This window comes from Microcaecilia unicolor, chromosome 3 (genome assembly GCF_901765095.1).
Source record: "Microcaecilia unicolor chromosome 3, aMicUni1.1, whole genome shotgun sequence".
Lineage (NCBI taxonomy): Eukaryota > Metazoa > Chordata > Amphibia > Gymnophiona > Siphonopidae > Microcaecilia > Microcaecilia unicolor.
Genome location: NC_044033.1, coordinates 4,945,983 through 4,965,811, shown reverse-complemented (window position 1 = coordinate 4,965,811; position 19,829 = coordinate 4,945,983). Strand labels below are relative to the sequence as shown.

The 19,829-nt window shown below is 44.3% G+C and overlaps 1 protein-coding gene across 1 annotated transcript in view; it reads left to right on the top strand.

Moving 5' to 3' along the window:
* Positions 1-19,829, top strand: part of ACBD3 (acyl-CoA binding domain containing 3) — a 112,499-nt gene that overhangs the window by 52,865 nt on the left and 39,805 nt on the right. Inside the window, exons 3-4 of the mRNA XM_030195721.1 lie at positions 3,368-3,508; positions 12,710-12,868. Of these exons, the coding sequence (XP_030051581.1) occupies positions 3,368-3,508; positions 12,710-12,868 (300 nt within the window). The remainder of the gene's footprint in view (positions 1-3,367; positions 3,509-12,709; positions 12,869-19,829) is intronic.

Sequence of the window (19,829 nt, the reverse complement as noted above, 5' to 3'; positions counted from 1 at the left end):
CACGCAAAATCTCACCTCGTGGGGTATCCTTGATCATGAGGAAGGTTAGAAATCAGCCTACAACTACAAGGGGGGAACTTGTCAATGATCTCAAGGCAGCTGGGACCACTGTCACCACGAAAACCATTGGTAACACATTACGACATAACGGATTGCAATCCTGCAGTGCCCGCAAGGTCCCCCTGCTCCGGAAGGCACATGTGACGGCCCGTCTGAAGTTTGCCAGTGAACACCTGGATGATGCCGAGAGTGATTGGGAGAAGGTGCTGTGGTCAGATGAGACAAAAATTGAGCTCTTTGGCATGAACTCAACTCGCCGTGTTTGGAGGAAGAGAAATGCTGCCTATGACCCAAAGAACACCGTCCCCACTGTCAAGCATGAAGGTGGAAATGTTATGTTTTGGGGGTGTTTCTCTGCTAAGGGCACAGGACTACTTCACCGCATCAATGGGAGAATGGATGGGGCCATGTACCGTACAATTCTGAGTGACAACCTCCTTCCCTCCGCCAGGGCCTTAAAAATGGGTCGTGGCTGGGTCTTCCAGCACGACAATGACCCAAAACATACAGCCAAGGCAACAAAGGAGTGGCTCAGGAAGAAGCACATTAGGGTCATGGAGTGGCCTAGCCAGTCACCAGACCTTAATCCCATTGAAAACTTATGGAGGGAGCTGAAGCTGCGAGTTGCCAAGCGACAGCCCAGAACTCTTAATGATTTAGAGATGATCTGCAAAGAGGAGTGGACCAAAATTCCTCCTGACATGTGTGCAAACCTCATCATCAACTACAGAAGACGTCTGACCGCTGTGCTTGCCAACAAGGGTTTTGCCACCAAGTATTAGGTCTTGTTTGCCAGAGGGATTAAATACTTATTTCCCTCTGCAGAATGCAAATAAATTCATATACTTTCCACAATGTGATTTTCCGGATTTAATTTGTGATGTGCTATCTCTCACTGTTACCAATAACCTACCCTTCAATTATGGGCTGCTCATGTCTTTGTCAGTGGGCAAACTTACAAAATCAGCAAGGGATCAAATACTTATTTCCCCCACTGTATATAGATAGATAGATAGATTATATAGATAGATATAAATAATATATTTTACATAGTGCTGCTCATTCATTTTCTGAGAAGTAGGTTTTTTTTGCTGTATTGATGTTTTGATAACAGAACAGTAGTATTTGTATACTGCTATAACTGCAAAGTTCTAAGCAGTTCACAACACTTAAGAAGCCAGGACGATGTCCCAGGAATTATAATAAAACATAATACGCATAGACTCAAAATTATTTAAACAAAACAAACTTCTGAAAAATAAGTCTTATGTTTTCTTCTAAATGACACGTAACAATCAACTTGAGAAAAAGAAGAAGAAAGTTCTTGCAAGAGCTTAGGAGCTTGGTATGCCAACAATAACTTGTGAATTTTTAACCTGTTGCATCCTTTAACATAAGGAAAACTAAAAGGAGAGATATTGTTAATTCACCAAGACCTAGACAGAAATGAGAACTACACATTATCCAACAGATAATTTAGAATTGCACCATCTAAAATTTGAAATAAAAAGCAAGCAGACTTACACCAAATCCTTGCTTCATCGGTAGCCAATGCATTTTAACAACTATCAGTCTTTTTTTAAGGAAAAAATTAGATGCACAGCTATATTCTGTAATGTGTGAAGCTTGTTCTTGGCACTTCCTAAAAGAGTAGTGTTACAATAATCTATCTTTGATAGGATCTAAGCTTGAACTAAGAGCCTAAATTTATCAGTTTCAAAAAAGAATCTCACCCGTCTCAATTTTCTTAATAGAAACAACGATCCTTTCATTAAAGTATTAATGTGCGAATCCAGGGACAAAGAACTATTCCATATAAACCTCTAGAATTTTAATTACAGAAAACAAAATATATTTGGTTTGATTAAACCGAATACAATCCAATGCAGAATCAGGATTATTGGATAGCAACAAAAACTTAGTCTTCTCTCGATTTACGTTTATAAGTCTTCATCCAGGAGGAAATTAAATCTAAATATTTCTCAACTAGTTAAGTAACCTGATTGATGGTCTGATAAATATATATCATAAACCCTGAGATTCTAAGAGTGAGCCTAAAGTGAGCAAAAAAAACATTAATGTTGGCGACAATGGAGATCCCTGAAGCACACACCACAGGGGTTAATCCAAGGGTCAGAGAACACTGATTTTTGCTTAACCTTGTGGGATCTAGAAAGAAGAAAACCTCTAAACCAGCTTAGTACTCTACTACCTACACCTATTTTCTTTAACTCCAGTAACATAAGCTCATAATCCACCAAATCAAAGGTGTTTGAGAGATCAAAGTGTATAATTAAGGCGCTATGATTACTTAGAAGCAAAACTCTCACCTTATTCAGTAGTGAATCCAAAACTGTTTCAGTACTGTAGCCAGCTCGAAAGTCTGCCTGTGACTGATGTAAGATGTTAATCCTTCCAAAATTTTAACAAACATTGGTATAGATGCAACCGGCCTATAAGTTGAAACCTGATGGACTAATTCCTTCTGGTTCTTTAAAATGGGAGTACCAATAATACCTCCTAATTTTTCTGGAAAAAGACCTTTAGAAAACAAAAATTGCATCTATTCCATAACCAACATTCTAAACTTAATTGAACAAGTGTCTAGTTGACAGTGATGCATATTTGGAAATCGCTTAGACTTACAAAGTTCCATAGGTTACTGTGGAACTTTGTAAGTCTAAGTGTTTTCAAAAGGAGCCCTAGTGTGAGTTGGAATGTATAGAAACAAAGAATTAAAAGACTTCCATTCAGTATGGGAAAAGTTAAACCAGCGTATGTCAACCGGAATACCCTTTACTTTATCATCAACTAAACCTACAGTAAATTCCAATGACTGGTTTGGAAATGAAGATCTAATAGACTGGATTTTAGATGGAAAAAGTAGCTAATTGAAGAGCACTAGGGGAAGTATTCAAGTAACTGAAAAAGATATTTAGTGTAAGTACCATCCGAGACAATTTTCTTAGAATAAAAAGCTCGTCTTTTGAACTTAACTTTAATCCTGTCTGGATTCTTCTTTAAATAAATAGTGATCCTTAATCTGTTTTGATATTGCTTCAGACAATAATTTGTGCTTCCACAAGTATTTTGGAATGTAATGGCATTTTAGTAGGGTTACTTTAGTAAATGTCCTACTTGTTTGTTTTGGTTTTGAGCTGTGAAGAATTTTGCTACTCTGCAATTGTTGACATGAGCTGAACAAAGTTAGTATAGACGCTGTATATGAAATTAGAAGAATGCTGTCGTCCTATGTATATGCATTGTATTGTGCTGGTGGTTGACTTTTGTTTTATAATTCCCACAGAAAGGAATGGGCTTTGCTGGGGAACATAAGCAGGGAGGATGCCATGACACAGTTTGTACAGCTCTTAAATAGGTGCTGTCATCTCTTCTCTACGTACGTCACGTCCCATAAAATAGAGAAAGAAGAACAAGAAAGGAGAAGGTAAAAGCCCTTTATATTCTTTCTCTGCTCCTTCTTCATACACAGCTCTCTCCCGCTTCCTTTCTGGAGTATCTGTTTTGTTCTTGTCTATGCTTTTTCACACTTTCATTTTTTGTTCTTGGTTCTCTTTCTTAAGGATGTTAGTAAGGCTTTCTATTTGGTCTCCACTGCTAAGATTTTAATTAGAGAAGAGGTAGGCAAACCCTCTGGTCCATAGGACGTTTGGTTCATAAAGTTCAGTGCGGTGGCAATGTATGTTACTTTTGGCCAAACTAGTAGTAGTGTAGAAGCGATGATGCTGTCAGCCCCCAATGGGTGTTCTTAGGCCCAGAAATTTACCTACTCCTGTTCTAAAGATTCCCAGCTGAAAAAGAGGAGGAGAAGTGGTAGCGATGTTAAGGTGCTCATTTTCAAAGCACATAGACTTACAAAGTTACATAGGTTACTATGTAAGTCTATGTGTTTTGAAATTGAGCCTCTAAATGTCCTTCTGTTGAGAATCTACATTACGTTAAAAGTACTTATATTCTGCAAATACAGTGGGGGAAATAAGTATTTGATCCCTTGCTGATTTTGTAAGTTTGCCCACTGACAAAGACATGAGCAGCCCATAATTGAAGGGTAGGTTATTGGTAACAGTGAGAGATAGCACATCACAAATTAAATCCGGAAAATCACATTGTGGAAAGTATATGAATTTATTTGCATTCTGCAGAGGGAAATAAGTATTTGATCCCCCACCAACCAGTAAGAGATCTGGCCCCTACAGACCAGGTAGATGCTCCAAATCAACTCGTTACCTGCATGACAGACAGCTGTCGGCAATGGTCACCTGTATGAAAGACACCTGTCCACAGACTCAGTGAATCAGTCAGACTCTAACCTCTACAAAATGGCCAAGAGCAAGGAGCTGTCTAAGGATGTCAGGGACAAGATCATACACCTGCACAAGGCTGGAATGGGCTACAAAACCATCAGTAAGACGCTGGGCGAGAAGGAGACAACTGTTGGTGCCATAGTAAGAAAATGGAAGAAGTACAAAATGACTGTCAATCGACAAAGATCTGGGGCTCCACGCAAAATCTCACCTCGTGGGGTATCCTTGATCATGAGGAAGGTTAGAAATCAGCCTACAACTACAAGGGGGGAACTTGTCAATGATCTCAAGGCAGCTGGGACCACTGTCACCACGAAAACCATTGGTAACACATTACGACATAACGGATTGCAATCCTGCAGTGCCCGCAAGGTCCCCCTGCTCCGGAAGGCACATGTGACGGCCCGTCTGAAGTTTGCCAGTGAACACCTGGATGATGCCGAGAGTGATTGGGAGAAGGTGCTGTGGTCAGATGAGACAAAAATTGAGCTCTTTGGCATGAACTCAACTCGCCGTGTTTGGAGGAAGAGAAATGCTGCCTATGACCCAAAGAACACCGTCCCCACTGTCAAGCATGGAGGTGGAAATGTTATGTTTTGGGGGTGTTTCTCTGCTAAGGGCACAGGACTACTTCACCGCATCAATGGGAGAATGGATGGGGCCATGTACCGTACAATTCTGAGTGACAACCTCCTTCCCTCCGCCAGGGCCTTAAAAATGGGTCGTGGCTGGGTCTTCCAGCACGACAATGACCCAAAACATACAGCCAAGGCAACAAAGGAGTGGCTCAGGAAGAAGCACATTAGGGTCATGGAGTGGCCTAGCCAGTCACCAGACCTTAATCCCATTGAAAACTTATGGAGGGAGCTGAAGCTGCGAGTTGCCAAGCGACAGCCCAGAACTCTTAATGATTTAGAGATGATCTGCAAAGAGGAGTGGACCAAAATTCCTCCTGACGTGTGCAAACCTCATCATCAACTACAGAAGACGTCTGACCGCTGTGCTTGCCAACAAGGGTTTTGCCACCAAGTATTAGGTCTTGTTTGCCAGAGGGATTAAATACTTATTTCCCTCTGCAGAATGCAAATAAATTCATATACTTTCCACAATGTGATTTTCCGGATTTAATTTGTGATGTGCTATCTCTCACTGTTACCAATAACCTACCCTTCAATTATGGGCTGCTCATGTCTTTGTCAGTGGGCAAACTTACAAAATCAGCAAGGGATCAAATACTTATTTCCCCCACTGTACCTTTCCTTAGTGCCTGCAGCAGATGAATCCAGGACCTGGTGGGCTATGTCCATCTGCCAGCAGGTGGAGATAGAGGTAAATAAGACTGAAGGCAGTGATAGCAGACGGCCAGTCCCTGCATCAGTTAGTATATCTCTGTTCCTGAATTCAAGGTCTCGGAGAGTGCTCCTAGGCTGGGTGGCCAGTTGAGCAAAGGGGGTGTTGGCCAAGGTTTCAGCTTTGGGGGCATTCCTGATAGCCGGGTCCCTACCTCACACCACTTTACCCTCCTCCCAGTCTGAATTTGGGCTAGGCTGCTCTGACTCTCTTCCTCCTCACAACTACAAAAAAAAAAGGTTGGGGGGGGGGGAGATTTCAACGTGCACGCGTTCTGCCTGAGCTCTGCCTTATTCAGAGAGCCGGAGTGCTCCTGCTCTGCTTGGAGGTCCTGCTGCATCGGAGTTCGACACCTGGGGTAAGTGCCGGCTCCTTTATTCTTCTCTCCCCGGGCGGTCCAGTTTGGGGATGGCAGCTGGTTTGTGCAGCCCAGCGTGCATTGAATCTGGCGGGAGAGTCGGATCGCTTCCTTCTTCTGATGGCTTGCTTTCCTACGCTGAGCCGCTTGGTGCGCGCCATTTTTTCTGGTATCGCTGAGGCGGTTCCAGCTGCAGTTTCTTTGTATGCCTCTTCCCCTGTTGGAGTTGAGGTAGCGGGAAGGTCCAGGATGACTTCTGGGCTTAGATTTGGGATGACTACAGTGATGACGGGCTCGGGAGAGTTTCTTTCTCCTGAGTTTGTCCTCCTTGTGCACCAGGCCTATGTTCTTAAACAGTTCCTCCCTCAAACGATTCCGGCTCTGGCCCTTGGGGCCCCTGGGGGCCTTCTGGGGATTGGGGTCTTCCAGCCTCTTCTTCTGGGGATGAAACCACCCTCAAAAGGAGACGGGTGGACTCGTCTGAGGGAGGGGTCTTTGGTCCCCGTGATGGGTGCTCTGTCTCTGGTGGCTCCTTCTGAGGGGTCTTGGAGGCAGGCAGGCCTAGGAGACATGGAGCAGCTTCTCAATGAAGAGAAGGATGTCCCCTCAGCAGTATGGCTTTTCCACAAGGAGGAACTGCCGTCCTTTATTTCTCAAGCCTTGGAGTTTTTGAATATCGTGGACCCGGATGTCGCTGCATCTGGGGCGGTTAATCCTAAGATAGCTAGTACCCAGCGGCTGTTGAGAGCGTACCCGGTTCATGAGGCCATCCAGGAACTCATTTCCGCACAGTGGGTGGATCAGGATGGCAGCTTTAAGGCGGCCAGGGCATGGCATGGTATGACTTTATCCGATGGGTGCTGATTGGGTGGAGCAGTTTTCTGTCTCCAGGGTGGATGCCCTGATGACAGCGGTCACCAAGAAGATGACTCTATTGGTAGAGGGTGGAGTATCATTGACGGACATGCAGGACCAGCATCTGGAGGCTTCCTTGAAGTGGTCTTTGAGGTAGCCACTCTGGCTCTTCAGGCCGCCGTTTGTAGCTCTTATGCGGCTAGAGCTTGTCTTAGCTGGCTCTATTTGGTTCTGGAGACCGACCAAGAGATTGATCTGTCTGGGGCTCCTGGGCTCTCTCAGATGGAGTGGGCCTTGCCTATTTGGCAGATGCCTTATATGATTTGGTCCAAGCTTTGGCCATGCTGATGGCATTCAAAGTTTCCTCTCTTCAGCTCTTGTAGCTCCGTCATTGGTCGGCAGACATGGCTTCCAAGCAGTGCCTGATCAAATTGCCCTTTCTACTACTACTTATCATTTCTATAGCGCTACTACATGTACGCAGTGCTGTACACTTGAACATGAAGAGACAGTCCCTGCTCGACAGAGCTTACAATCTAATTAGGACAGACAAACAGGACAAATAAGAGGAAAATGGAATTAGTAAGGTGAGGATGATAAAATAAGGGTATTGAACAAGTGAGTAAGTGTTAGGAGTTAAAAGCAGCATCAAAAAGATGGGCTTTTAGCCTGGATTAGAAGATGGCCAGAGATGGAGCTTGACGGACCGGCTCAGGAAGTTTATTCCAGGCATATGGTGCAGCAAGATAAAAGGAACGGAGTCCGGAGTTAGCGGTGGGGGAGAAGGGTGCAGATAAGAGAGATTTACCCAGTGAACGGAGTTCCCGTGGAGGAGTGTAGGGAGAGATGAGAGTGGAGAGGTACTGAGGAGCTGCAGAGTGAATGCACTTATAAGTCAATAAGAGGAGTTTGAACTGTATGTGGAAACGGATAGGGAGCCAGTGAAGTGAGTTGAGGAGAGGGCTAATATGAGCATAGCGACACTGGTGGAATATAAGTCGTTCAGTTTACCCTTTCGGGGTAAATTGCTGTTTGGGGAGGACCTGGAGAAGATTGTGAAGGACCTGGGGGAACTCCAAGTCACCGTTTCTCCTCGAGGATAAACCCAAGCCCTGTCTACAGCAGGGGTCTTCGAGGTCTCGGTTTCACGAGGCATGCCTGTACCGTCCGAGCTGGACTTCGAGAGCTTTGCAGCGCTCTTCCTTTCAGATTGACAAATGGCCATCAGGAGTGCCTGCCTGCCAGGGAGTTGCACCTTGATCCTACCAATGATGAGGCAGCAGCTCATTCTATGGTGGAGTAGGTCAAGATCACTTTGTACCAGTGGGTTCTGGATGTTATGCAGGATGATTACAAGCTCGAATTCAACTCTCCCGAATTCAACTCTCCCGTTGCAGACTTTTTTTCTGGAATCCCGATGTGCCACATGCTCCAAGCGGGCGGTGGTGCTGACCATTTTGCAAGACCTACTGCAGTTGGGCGCCTTCATTCCCGTGCCCCCTCTTGTAGTTCCCAAGAAGGGGGACGGACGCCTTTTGGCCCATTCTCGATCTCAGAAGAGTAAACCAATTTCTGAGGTTTCGGCATTTCCGCATGGAGACCTTGTGATTCGTCATTGTGGTGGTTCAGCCTGGCGAGTTCTTGACGGCTCTTAATCTCCGGGAAGCATACTTGCATATCCCAATTTAGCAGCCGCACCAGAGATTCCTACGGTTTGTGGTCCTGGGTTGTCATTACCAGTTTAGGGCTCTCCCCTTTGTCTTAGCCTGCTCTGTGCACCTTCTCCAAGGTCTTGGTGGTGGTAGTGGTGGCGGCCTTTCTGTGAAAGGAGGGGATTTGGGTGAATCCCTATCTCGACGACCGGTTGATCCAAGTGGCATCGGAGCAGGAGAGTTGCTTGGCCACCGACCACGTCATAGCCCTCCTATAGTCATTGAGCTGGGTGATCAACAGGGCCAAAAGTCACCTTTTGCCGTCTCAGGTCTTGGAATATCTGGGAGTGTGCTTCGACACAAGGCAGGGAAAGGTGTTCCTACCGGAAAGTCGGCGAATCAAGTTGACGTCACAAGTGCGCACTCTGCTGCCGATGCCCAGTGCCCGTGTCTGGGATTATGTTAAGGTTCTGGGTTCCATGGTGGCCATGCTGGAGGTGGTGCCGTGGGCGAAGGCGCATATGCGTCCCCTACAACACTCCCTGCTGTGCAGATGGTTGTTGACTTCGCTAGACTATCAGCGGCGTTTTCCCTGGTCAGACAGTGCCAGGAGCAGCTTGACATGGTGGCTCCTTTCTCCCAGTTTGCAAAAGGGCTTGCCGTTGGCCTCCCCACAATGGGTGGTCGTTGATACGGACGCCAGCCTCTCAGGGTGGGGAGCCCATTGTCTCAGTCAGGTTGCACATGTGTGTTGAACAATGCTTGAAGCAGCATGGCCCATTAATCATTTGGAATTGAGAGCAGTGGTAAATGTCTTGACGATCTTTCAGGATTTGCAGGAGGGCAAGGTGGTTCGAGCCTTGTTGGACAATATGACGACAGTGACCTATATCAATCGACAGGGAGGCACTCACATTTTGCCTGTGGCAACCGAGGCGCTCCATCTTCTGGAGTTAGCAAAGGCTCATACTCTTTGTATATCGGCAGTACACATCGCGGGACAGAGCAACACCCAGATGAAATTTCTCAGTCGGACTCTTTTGGACACGACAGAGTGGGAATTGTCCGTGGAAGCATTCCTTATGATTTGTCAGCGTTGGGAGGCTCCAGAGATTGACTTCATGGCTATGCGAGAGAATGCCAAGGTACCCAGATTCTTCAGCCGAAAAAGGCAGCCCAGGTCCACAGGCTTGGATACCCTGTTACAACTGTGGCCGGAGTCTGTGCTGCTCTAATTGTTTCTGCCTTGGCCCTTGATAGGACGGGACCTACACAAAATCAGTCATCACCGGGGATCAGTTGTCTTAGTGGTGCCGGATTGGGCCCGGTGGCCATGGTATTCAGACCTGATTTGGCTGCTTAAGGGCCTGCTGTTGCATGTGCCAGTGATTCCCGGATCTCTCCTTTAGGGGCCCGTCTGGATGGAAGATCCTCTCATTTTGGTCTTACAGTCTGAATCTTGAGAGGGGCCACTTGAGGAAGAAATGTTACTTGGAAGCAGTTATAGCCATGTTGCTTCAGGCTTGGAGGATCTTTTCGGCATGGTGTGTTCAGCACGTCGAGTCTCCCTTTAAGGTGTCTGTTTCGCTCGTGTTGATCTTCCTGCAGGACGAACTCCAGAAAGAGTTGACCTATAATTGTCTTCAGGTTCAAGTGGCTGCTCTCGCGTGTTATAGAGGATTCATTGCTGTTTCTTCTTTGGCAGCTTACCCAAATGTTCATTTTCTGCGATGGGCTCTCACCCTTCATCTGCCACTGCATCGGCCGTGTCCTGCTTGGCGGTTAAACCAGGTGCTCTGGGCACTGCTGGCGCAGCTGTTTGAGCCCTTGCACAAGACATTGAAGAAGGATCTTATGCTGAATACCATGTTTTTGGTGGACATGGTGTTGGCTCACAGGATTTCGGAAAGTTAGGCCATGTCTTGTCGAGACCCTTTTCTGCAGTTCTCTGAGGCGGGGGTTTCTATTCGAACTGTTCCCCCCTTTTTGCCTAGTCATTTCGGCTTTTCATCTCAGTCTGTGTTTCTGCCCTCGTTTCAGAAAGAGGACTGTCCAGCGGAATTTGCATCCCTTTGCCTTATAGATGTGTGGAGGGTGCTTCTCGGGTATCTGCGCCATTCAGATCACCTTTTCGTGCTCCTTTCTGGGCCATGCAGAGGCGAGGCCACCTCCAAGGTGACCATTGCTCATTGGATTAAGGAGACCATTGTGTTGGCGTTACGTGTTGATTCCATGCGGGCGCAGGCGACTTAGTGGGCAGAAACTTTAGTTCTTCCGTTGGAGAAAATTTGTAGGGCGGCTACGTGGGCTTCCCTTCATACTTTTTTGAAGCATTACAGGATGGATGTGGCTGCACGGGAAGATGAACGTTTCAGGGCGGAAGTGTTGGTGTAGGGGGTGTCGGCTTCCCACCCTATGTAGGGTATACTTTGGTACATCCTACCAGTTCCTGGATTCATCTGCTGCAGGCGCTAAGGAAGATAAAATTGTCACCTGATAATTTTCTTTCCTTTAGCCAAAGCAGATGAATCCAGGATCCCTCCCTGTTGGCCGGCGCATGCTTTTTCTTCTGCCCGATGCCTTTGCTTTGCCTCTTTCTCCAGCGCAGAGTCAGATGGAGAAAGGATGCACTCTGCAGGCAGCAGTTCACTTTGATTGGATTGTATTTTTCTGTTGCGAGGATGGTTTCCTAGTTTTGGTTACTTTGTTCTGGTTTTCCAATTATTTTTCACTGCTTTTGAATGACACATACTAACTGATGCAGGGGCTGGCCATCTGATATCACTGCCTTCAGTCTTGTTTATGTCTATCTCCACCTGCTGGTAGACAGACATAACCCGCCAGTTCCTGGATTCATCTGCTTCGGCTAAAGGAAAGAAAATTATCAGGTAAAACATAATTTTACCCTGCAGTTCATTATTTATTTATTTTGATTTTGCTCATAGCTTTTTCAGTAGTAGTTCAAGGTGAATTACATTCAGGTACACTGGATATTTCTCTGTCCCAGGAGGGCTCACAATGGATAACAATAAAAAGCAAGAAATGTTCCTAAGAGCTTACACATTCGGTGATATTCTTGACTTTAAAAAGTATATGTTCCCCCAGGGAAAATAGTTGCATATTAGCTGTCAGTGTTAACTGCTTTTAGTGTGAATAGAAGAGTGCTGTTCCTCTTTTTGTGCAGCTCAAAGAATTTTAAAAGCATGACTTTGGAAAATGGTCTCTTTCATTAGAATTGCTGGCAACTTCCTTGAAAATATTCATTTTGCTCATTATGTTTAATGCACAGAAACAACTTGCAGTATATTTGCCTGAGAATTGTCATTTTACTCAGTTCAGCTAGTTGCTCTTTCTTGGGTAAAATGATACTGCAGCAGTCTGACTGAAAAAGGGAAAAAGATTATTTGTATCTTGAAGGCATTATTGATAATGAAATTAGATTCTTAGGATCTGTTTTTAATTGTTTTGTGTGTAACAAGGGTTTCCAATGTATAGTGAAACACAAATATTAGAAATTATGGTTCTCAAATTGGATTTCTTAATCATAACCAACATCGTTTCCATGTACGACAGAAAGCAAATTCTGTTCTGTGTTCAGAAGGTGTGCAGTGTGAGACTCCAGTTAAATTCGAATTAGAGTGGGTGTATTGTAGAGTGAATCCTCAGATACTTACTTACACTGCGGAAAGATTGATGAGCCAGGAATAAAGGGGAACACCTGTCAGCATATGGGGGTGCTCAATTTCGCTTCTCAGTCCAGTAGACGAATTCAGTTTCACTAATGCAGGTAGAGGTAACAAAATGAAATACCAGAAAATATTGTTTTATTGGTTCTTTTCTGGAAAAAATATGTTATGAAATTATTTTCAATGTTTGATGAGTTGGACAATTAAATGTCATTCAGATTTTGGTACATGAACTTTACATGCAACAGGCTAGTTCTGCTAAACTATGTGACTTGTGTTTCACCCAGAGAAATCATTACTGAATAAAACATTGTTGCCTGGACGTTGTAAGTGCTTTCAGCAGACACATGCGGCAGTTGTGTAAACACTTTCCACTTGCATTTGGTTGTGTCCTCTTCACTTATGCCAGATCTGTTTTTGAAGGAGGGAAGAGGAAGAACGGAGGCGTCGGGAAGAGGAGGAGCGTGAACGTTTGAAGGAAGAAGAAGAGAAACGGAGGCAAGAGGAGAAGGAGAGACTGAGACGAGAAGAGGAGGAGAGGAGGCGGGTCGAGGAAGAGAGGTTACGCATGGAACAGCAGAAGTAATTACTATTTCAGTACATTATATCTGGGGAAAAGACCCCCCAAAACTTGACATGTTCATATTTTTCTTTCATAGTTCTTTACAAATTGATATTTACGGAATGGAGAAACCTAACAATGGGTGTTAAATCTATCTCTGTTAAAGAAATCTTGAGGGTAAATTCCTTAAAAGCAATTTGCTTGGCATCCGTTTATCATGGTCTATCCCTTCTTATGTAAAATCTTTTTTATTATTGAGAAAACCAAATACAACAAGTTGCAATACATAAGAGTAGCCATTCTGGGTCAGACCAATGGTCCATCTAGCCCAGTATCCTGTTTTCCAAACCTGGCAGAAACCCAAATTGTGGCAAAAGTCCATACTACAAATCCCAGGGCAAAGCAGTTGCTTCCCATGTCTGTCTCAATAGCAGACTATGGACTTTTCCTCCAGGAATTTGTCCAAACATTTTTTTTTAACCCAGATACACTAACCTCTGTTACCACATCCTCTGGCAAAGAGTTCCAGTGATTAACTATTCGTTAAGTGAAAAGTATTTCCTCCTATTTGTTTTAAAAGTATTTCCATGTAACTTGAGTGTCCCCTAGTCTTTGTACTTTTGGAACGAGTTAAAAATTGATTTGCTTCTACTCGTTCTACACCACTCAGGATTTTGTGGACCTCATCCGTCTCTTTTCCAAGCTGAAGAGCCCTAACCTCTTTAGCCTTTCCTCAGACGAGAGAAGTTCCATCCCCTTTATCATTTTGGTCACTCTTCTTTGAATGTTTTCTAATTCTGCTATATCTTTTTTGAGATATGGCAACCTTAACTGAATTCAGTACTCAACGTGCAGACATACCATGGAGCAATACAAAGGCATTATAGTAATTTCCATCTTATTCATCATCCCTTTCCTAATAATTCCTAGCATCCTGTTTGCTTTCTTGGCCACCAGCAGAAGATTTCAGCTTATTATCATGATAGAGGTATATAAAATAATGAGTGGAGTGGAACAGGTGGATGTGAAGCGTCTGTTCACGCCTTCCAAAAATACTAGGACTAGGGGGCATGCGATGAAACTACAGTGTAGCAAATTTAAAACAAATCGGAGAAAAGTTTTCTTCACCCAACGCATAATTAAACTCTGGAATTTGTTGCCGGAGAACGTGGTGAAGGCGGTTAGCTTGGCAGAGTTTAAAAGGGGTTAGACGGTTTCCTAAAGGACAAGTCCATAAACCAGTACTAAATGGACTTGGGAAAAATCCATAATTCCAGGAATAACATGTATAGAATGTTTGTACGTTTGGGAAGCTTGCCAGGTGCCCTTGGCCTTAATTGGCCGCTGTCGTGGACAGGATGCTGGGCTCGATGGACCCTTGATCTTTTCCCAATGTGGCATTACTTATGTACTTATCAACGACACCCAGATCTTTCTTGAATGCTGACCCCCAAGGTGGACCCTAGCATCAGGTAACTATGATTCGGATTATTCTTTCCAATGTGCATCACTTTGCATTTGTCCACATTAAATTTCATCTGCCATTTGGAGGCATAGTCTTCCAATTTTCTAAGGTCTTCCTGCAATATTTCACAGTCCGCACGTGTTTTAACAACCTTGAATAGTTTTGTATCATCTGCAAATTTAATTACCTCACTCGTCATTCCGATTTCCATATAATTTATAAATATGTTAAATAGCACCAGTCCCAGGACAGATCCCTGCAGCACTCCACTCTTTACTCTCCTCATAGAGAGAAATGACCATTTAACCCTACCCTCTGTTTTCTGTCCAGTAACCAGTTCCTAACCCATACCAGAACCTTGCCTCCTATCCCATGACTCTTCAATTTTCTCAACAACTCACCTTTATCCACATATTTATTTATGCCTTCAAAGAAATGAAGCAAATTGGTGAGGCAAGACCTCCCTCTGCTGAACTCATGCTGGCTCTGTCCCATTAAACCATGTTTGTCTAAGAGCAGCCCTCAGTTTTGGGAATTCATAGATTGCTGCTCAAACACATCCCTAATGGAGTTTATGCAGAAGTGAAGGCTCGATGGGAAGAGGACCTGGGAGTGTCGCTTGGGTCCTGGGATGTGGCAGTTACACTGAGAAGTATACGAGAACTTACAACAGATGAGAGATTGCGGGAGTGTGGTTACCGGGTGGTATTGCGTGCCTATATGACCAAGGCTCAATTGGCACACATCGGGAGTGGGAGAGATCTGGCCTGCTCCAAATATGGACTTATTCCCCAATCGTTCTATTACGCAATTTGGTCGTGTCCGGCAATAAAACATTTTGGACGCAGATGAGAATCTTTTTGGTTGGGCTGTTGGGGAGAACAATTCAGGGGACGGAGGGCCAGTTCTTGCTGGATCAACCTGGAGCTTTCGCTCCTTTAGGCCGTCACCCCAGTTTTTTGTGTCGGAAATTGAGTTTGGTGGCTCGGAAATGTGTTTTACAATACTGGATTTCCTTGGAGCCACCAGCCTATTGGCATTGGCGGAATCAGGTGCATCTTCTGGCAGCTTGGGAGGCTAGGTAGGCAAGGGTCTCACCTAAAAGAAGGAAATTGTTCACCCAAATTTGGATGCCTTATTTGCAGATTTTAACCCCTAAAGGACGCAGTCTGGTAATCAACCACTAAATAGGGGAGGTGGATAAGTGTTGGTAATGTGCCCTATCCAGTATTAAGGGGTGTGGAAGGGCAGGGGGGGTAGCAGGGAAGGGTTGGGAGGGGAAGGAACGGGAGTGGGGGTGGAAGAAGGGGTACATGTTGGTAATGGCACTGTTTAATAGTTCCTTTAGATCACGAGATAAAAGGCTGTATATTGTTGTTGGTAATGTTATGTAAGATGGTTTTATTAAATTGCCCATTAATTGTGAACCATAATAACCTTCATGTTATAAGTGCTAGGACTAGAGACAAGTTGATGTTGACTTTGGGGGGGGGGGGGGGGGGGGGGGGTCCAATTTTGTAACTGTTTATTATGTGGGGAGGGAGGCTGTTTTACTATTTGGATCAAAATTTGTTGTGATCTAGGGGAATGGAGAGGGGAGGGGTGAAAATGGGGAAAAAGAATTTGTAGGCGGATATATCTTTTATTGTATTATCGTTCCCTTTGTTGGGATTTACTGGCTGTATATGGAGGCTGTTGATTATTAAGCCTGTTCAATCTTCAATAAAACAGTTGAAACATAAAGGTATCACCCAAAAAAATAACATTTGTCTATGTGTTCTGTAATTTTATTCTTTATAATAGTTTCCACTATTTTGCCTGGCACCGATGTCAGGCTTACCAGTCTATAATTTCCCAGATCACCCCTAGAACCCTTTTTAAAAATCAGCGTCACATTGCCCCCCGCCAATCTTCAGGTACTGCAGACAATTTTAACGACAGGTTACATATTAGTATATCAGCAATTTCATGCTTGAGTTCTTTGAGTGCCCTTGGATGTATGCCATCTGATCCAGGTGATTTACTACTCTTTCATTTGTCAATTTGGCTCAGTACATCTTCCAGGTTCACTGAGATTTATTTCAGTTCCAGTGCATCATCACCCTTGAAAGCTGTTTCCGGTACAAGCAGATCTTCATCCGTAAAGACAGAAGCAAAGAATTTGTTCAGTTTCTCCACTATGACCTTGTCCTCCCTGAGCGCCCCCTTTTGCTCCTTCGTGATCTAATGGTCCCACGAATTCCCTCGCAGGCTTTCTGCAGCTGATGTACCTGAAAAAGTTGTAACTGTGAGTTTTAGCCTCTTTATTAATGCTTTGCATCTGACTTGCCAGTGCTTATGTTGCTTCTTATTTTCTTCATTTGGGTCCTTTTTCCATTCTTTGAAGGACAATCTTTTGGCCGTAATAGCCTCTTCTACTTCACCTTTTAACCATGCTGTCTGACGTTTTCTCTGTTTTCCACCTTTGCAAATATGTGGAATGTGTCTGGACTGGGCTTCCAAGACGGTATATTTGAATAATGTCTACGCCTGATTTAGTGTCCTAACCTTTGCAGCCAATCCTTTTAGTTTCTTTTTAACCATTTCCCTCATTTTATTATAGTCGCCCTTTTGAAAATTAAATGCAGCTACAGTAGATTTCCTTTGTGGGTTCATCATCGTGTTATACTCACTGTTTCCGAAGGGACCCAACACCGCCACCTCTTGCACTATGCCCTGCACACCACCAAGAACCAGATCCAAAATGTCTCCCCCTCTTGTTGGTTCCTGGACCGGCTGCTCCAAGAAGCAGTCGTTTATTACATGTAGAAGTTTTATCTCCCTGGCACTCCCTGATGTAACATTATTCCAGTCAATGCCAGGGTAATTGAAATCACCCATTATTATAGCATTGCTCAATTTTCCAGCTTTCGTAATCTCTGTAAACATTTCTTCATCCGTCTGTTTTTGTTCTGTCCCGGCAGATGGTTGTAAATCCCTACAAGAATACTCCTTCCCTTCACACGGAATTTCTATCCATAATGATTCAATGCTGCTATCTGTGTCATGTGGAATGTTTATTTTCTTTGACTCTCCCTCTTTAACATATAGCACAACCCCCCCCCCCAATTTGATCCTATCATTGCGATACAATTTGTACCCTGTTAACACATTGTCCCATTGATTGTCCTCTTTTTACCAAGTCTCTGAGATGCCTATTATATCTACCTCATCATTTAGTGCCATATATTCTAACTCTCCCATCTTATTTTTTAGGTTTCTAGCATTTATATGCAGGCACTTCAAATTGTGTTTTTTCCCTTGATCTACAAGCTGCTTAGAAGTTGAAGGGGATAATGTGTATCCTTTATCCTTCTCTATCATTGTACACCTATCTTACTTTCAGCATCATTGAAACCTCTCTACTAGGATTCCCTAAATATCCTGTTTCAGTAGTATCCTTCAAGGATACTCCATACTGAACCATTCACTCCTGGGCGACTGTTGGCTTCCCCCCATTCTAATTTAAAAGCTGCTCTGTCTCCTTTTTAAAGGTTCCAGCAGCCTGGTACCATCCCGGTTAAGGTGGAGCCCATCCTTTCAGAACAATCTCCCCCTTTCCCATAGTTTCGCCTGTTTCCTAACAAATCTAAATCCCTCATCCCTGCACCATCGTTTCAACCACACATTGATTCTTTGGAGCTCTGCCTACCTTTTGGGTCCTGCGCGTGGAACAGGGAGCATAACGTTTGGAAATCCAAACCCAACTTTTATTCCCTCCCCTTCCCTACTATCCCACTCCCCACCTTCAGTACCAGTACAAAAGAACATCCAATACTAATTCTTCCTCTCATCCCCCCTACAATTCCACACAGAATCCTAGAAAGCACATCCCTTCCCTCCACTCCCCCAAGGGGTCTGTGTTCTTATAACCCCCAAGGAAAGCAAAGGGAAAACATCAACAGAGTCCTTAAGTCCCTTGTCTTCCCCCCTCCCCCTTGTTGTCAGCCATTCAAAGAAGCTAGGCTATCAAAAGTACAAGGCAAAGCAGTTTTTCGGAGATTGACCTAACATAGGCCATTTAAAATAAGACCTTTGTTCCTAGGGGGCAACGAGTCCAAGTTCAGGCTCCAGAGTTTCAAAAATCTGGTTTGGCGTTTATAAGATCCCTTCATCTCCCATGTTATTAGAGCATGTACCAATCGTCAACCCACTTGTGAGAACAATCAGCCTGCTGTCCTCAGAGAATACCAGCTACAGGTTAGTATCTTCGCTTTACCAAAGTTATATTCCAGATACAAACAAACCAAACCCCATTGAAGTCTCTCATTTGTGAAGTTATTTCTCCAGTCGTACATACATACATACATTCCATCTCCACAACCCAAAAGCAACAAAGGAAGTCCACCTACTTAGGCGTCCTGCTGCCATTATAAAAAAAAAATCCTTCTTCCTTCCATTTTCCTTTGCTGATTTTCTTTTCATCCTTGAAATCGTTAAATACGATTACAGCTTATAGAGTCAGCACCTCTAAACTGGTTAAACCTCATCCGCTGTACACCTGAAAAGTTGTCACGATACTGTTTATCATCAAGGAAAGGTGAATGCAGATGTACCCATGGATCACCATAGTAGGGGTCTCACCTGAGATATTCCGCCCGTGTAGCATTCATCTGAGCAAACTCCGCAAAAGATCAGTGATCCAGGCTCTCCTCAAGTGGTCAGTAATTCAAGTGTAATTAAAAACTTCTGCGCGTCTTCCTCCAAAGTGTAGATCTTGGTCTCTGCTTGGTAGGTAGTTCTCAGCTTAGTAGGGTAAAGGAGGGCGAAACGGATTTTGTGGGCAAATAGTTGTGAACAGATAGGTGAAAACTTCCAACGCTGCGTCACCACTGCTGCTGAATAGTCTTGAAAACACAAGACTTTACGATTCTGATGATGAAATTCCTTTCCTCCATGCAGAGCCTGCAGAATAGCAGACTTATGAGCAAAGTTGAGCAAATGGCAGATAAGCACTCGGGGCCTTGAGGATGCCTGTTGACGGGGACCCACTCGGTGTGCCCTTTCCATATGCAGCAATCCCAGTGAAGCTGTAAGCATTAATTATTGGTGCATCCAAGACTCCAAAAAAACCCTGCAACTCCCTGACCTCTAGCTCTTCTGTCAGACCCACAAAACGAAGGTTTTCCAGATCCTCAAGATTATCTTCATATGTGGCCACTAGCTTCTGCAGGCAAGGTTGTGCATCCTCAACTATAGTTACTTGATCCTCAAAGTCTCCGTGGTGCTGTTGATTTGCTGCTAGATCATTATTGAGCCACTTCATATTACTGTGCAGTTGTTCCAACTTGGAATTGATAGGGCTTAACGCTTGTCCAGTAAGGTTTCCATGGCTCCAGTTACCTCGGTCACCCCTTCTGCCACCCAGGCTGATCCGATCGTAGAGCTAACAGGGCTCGTAGGGGCTACCATTTTGTCATCATGTGGTCTGGTTTTGTCCTTGTCTTTGTGGAGCCCTTTTGCAGCCACGGTCTTTA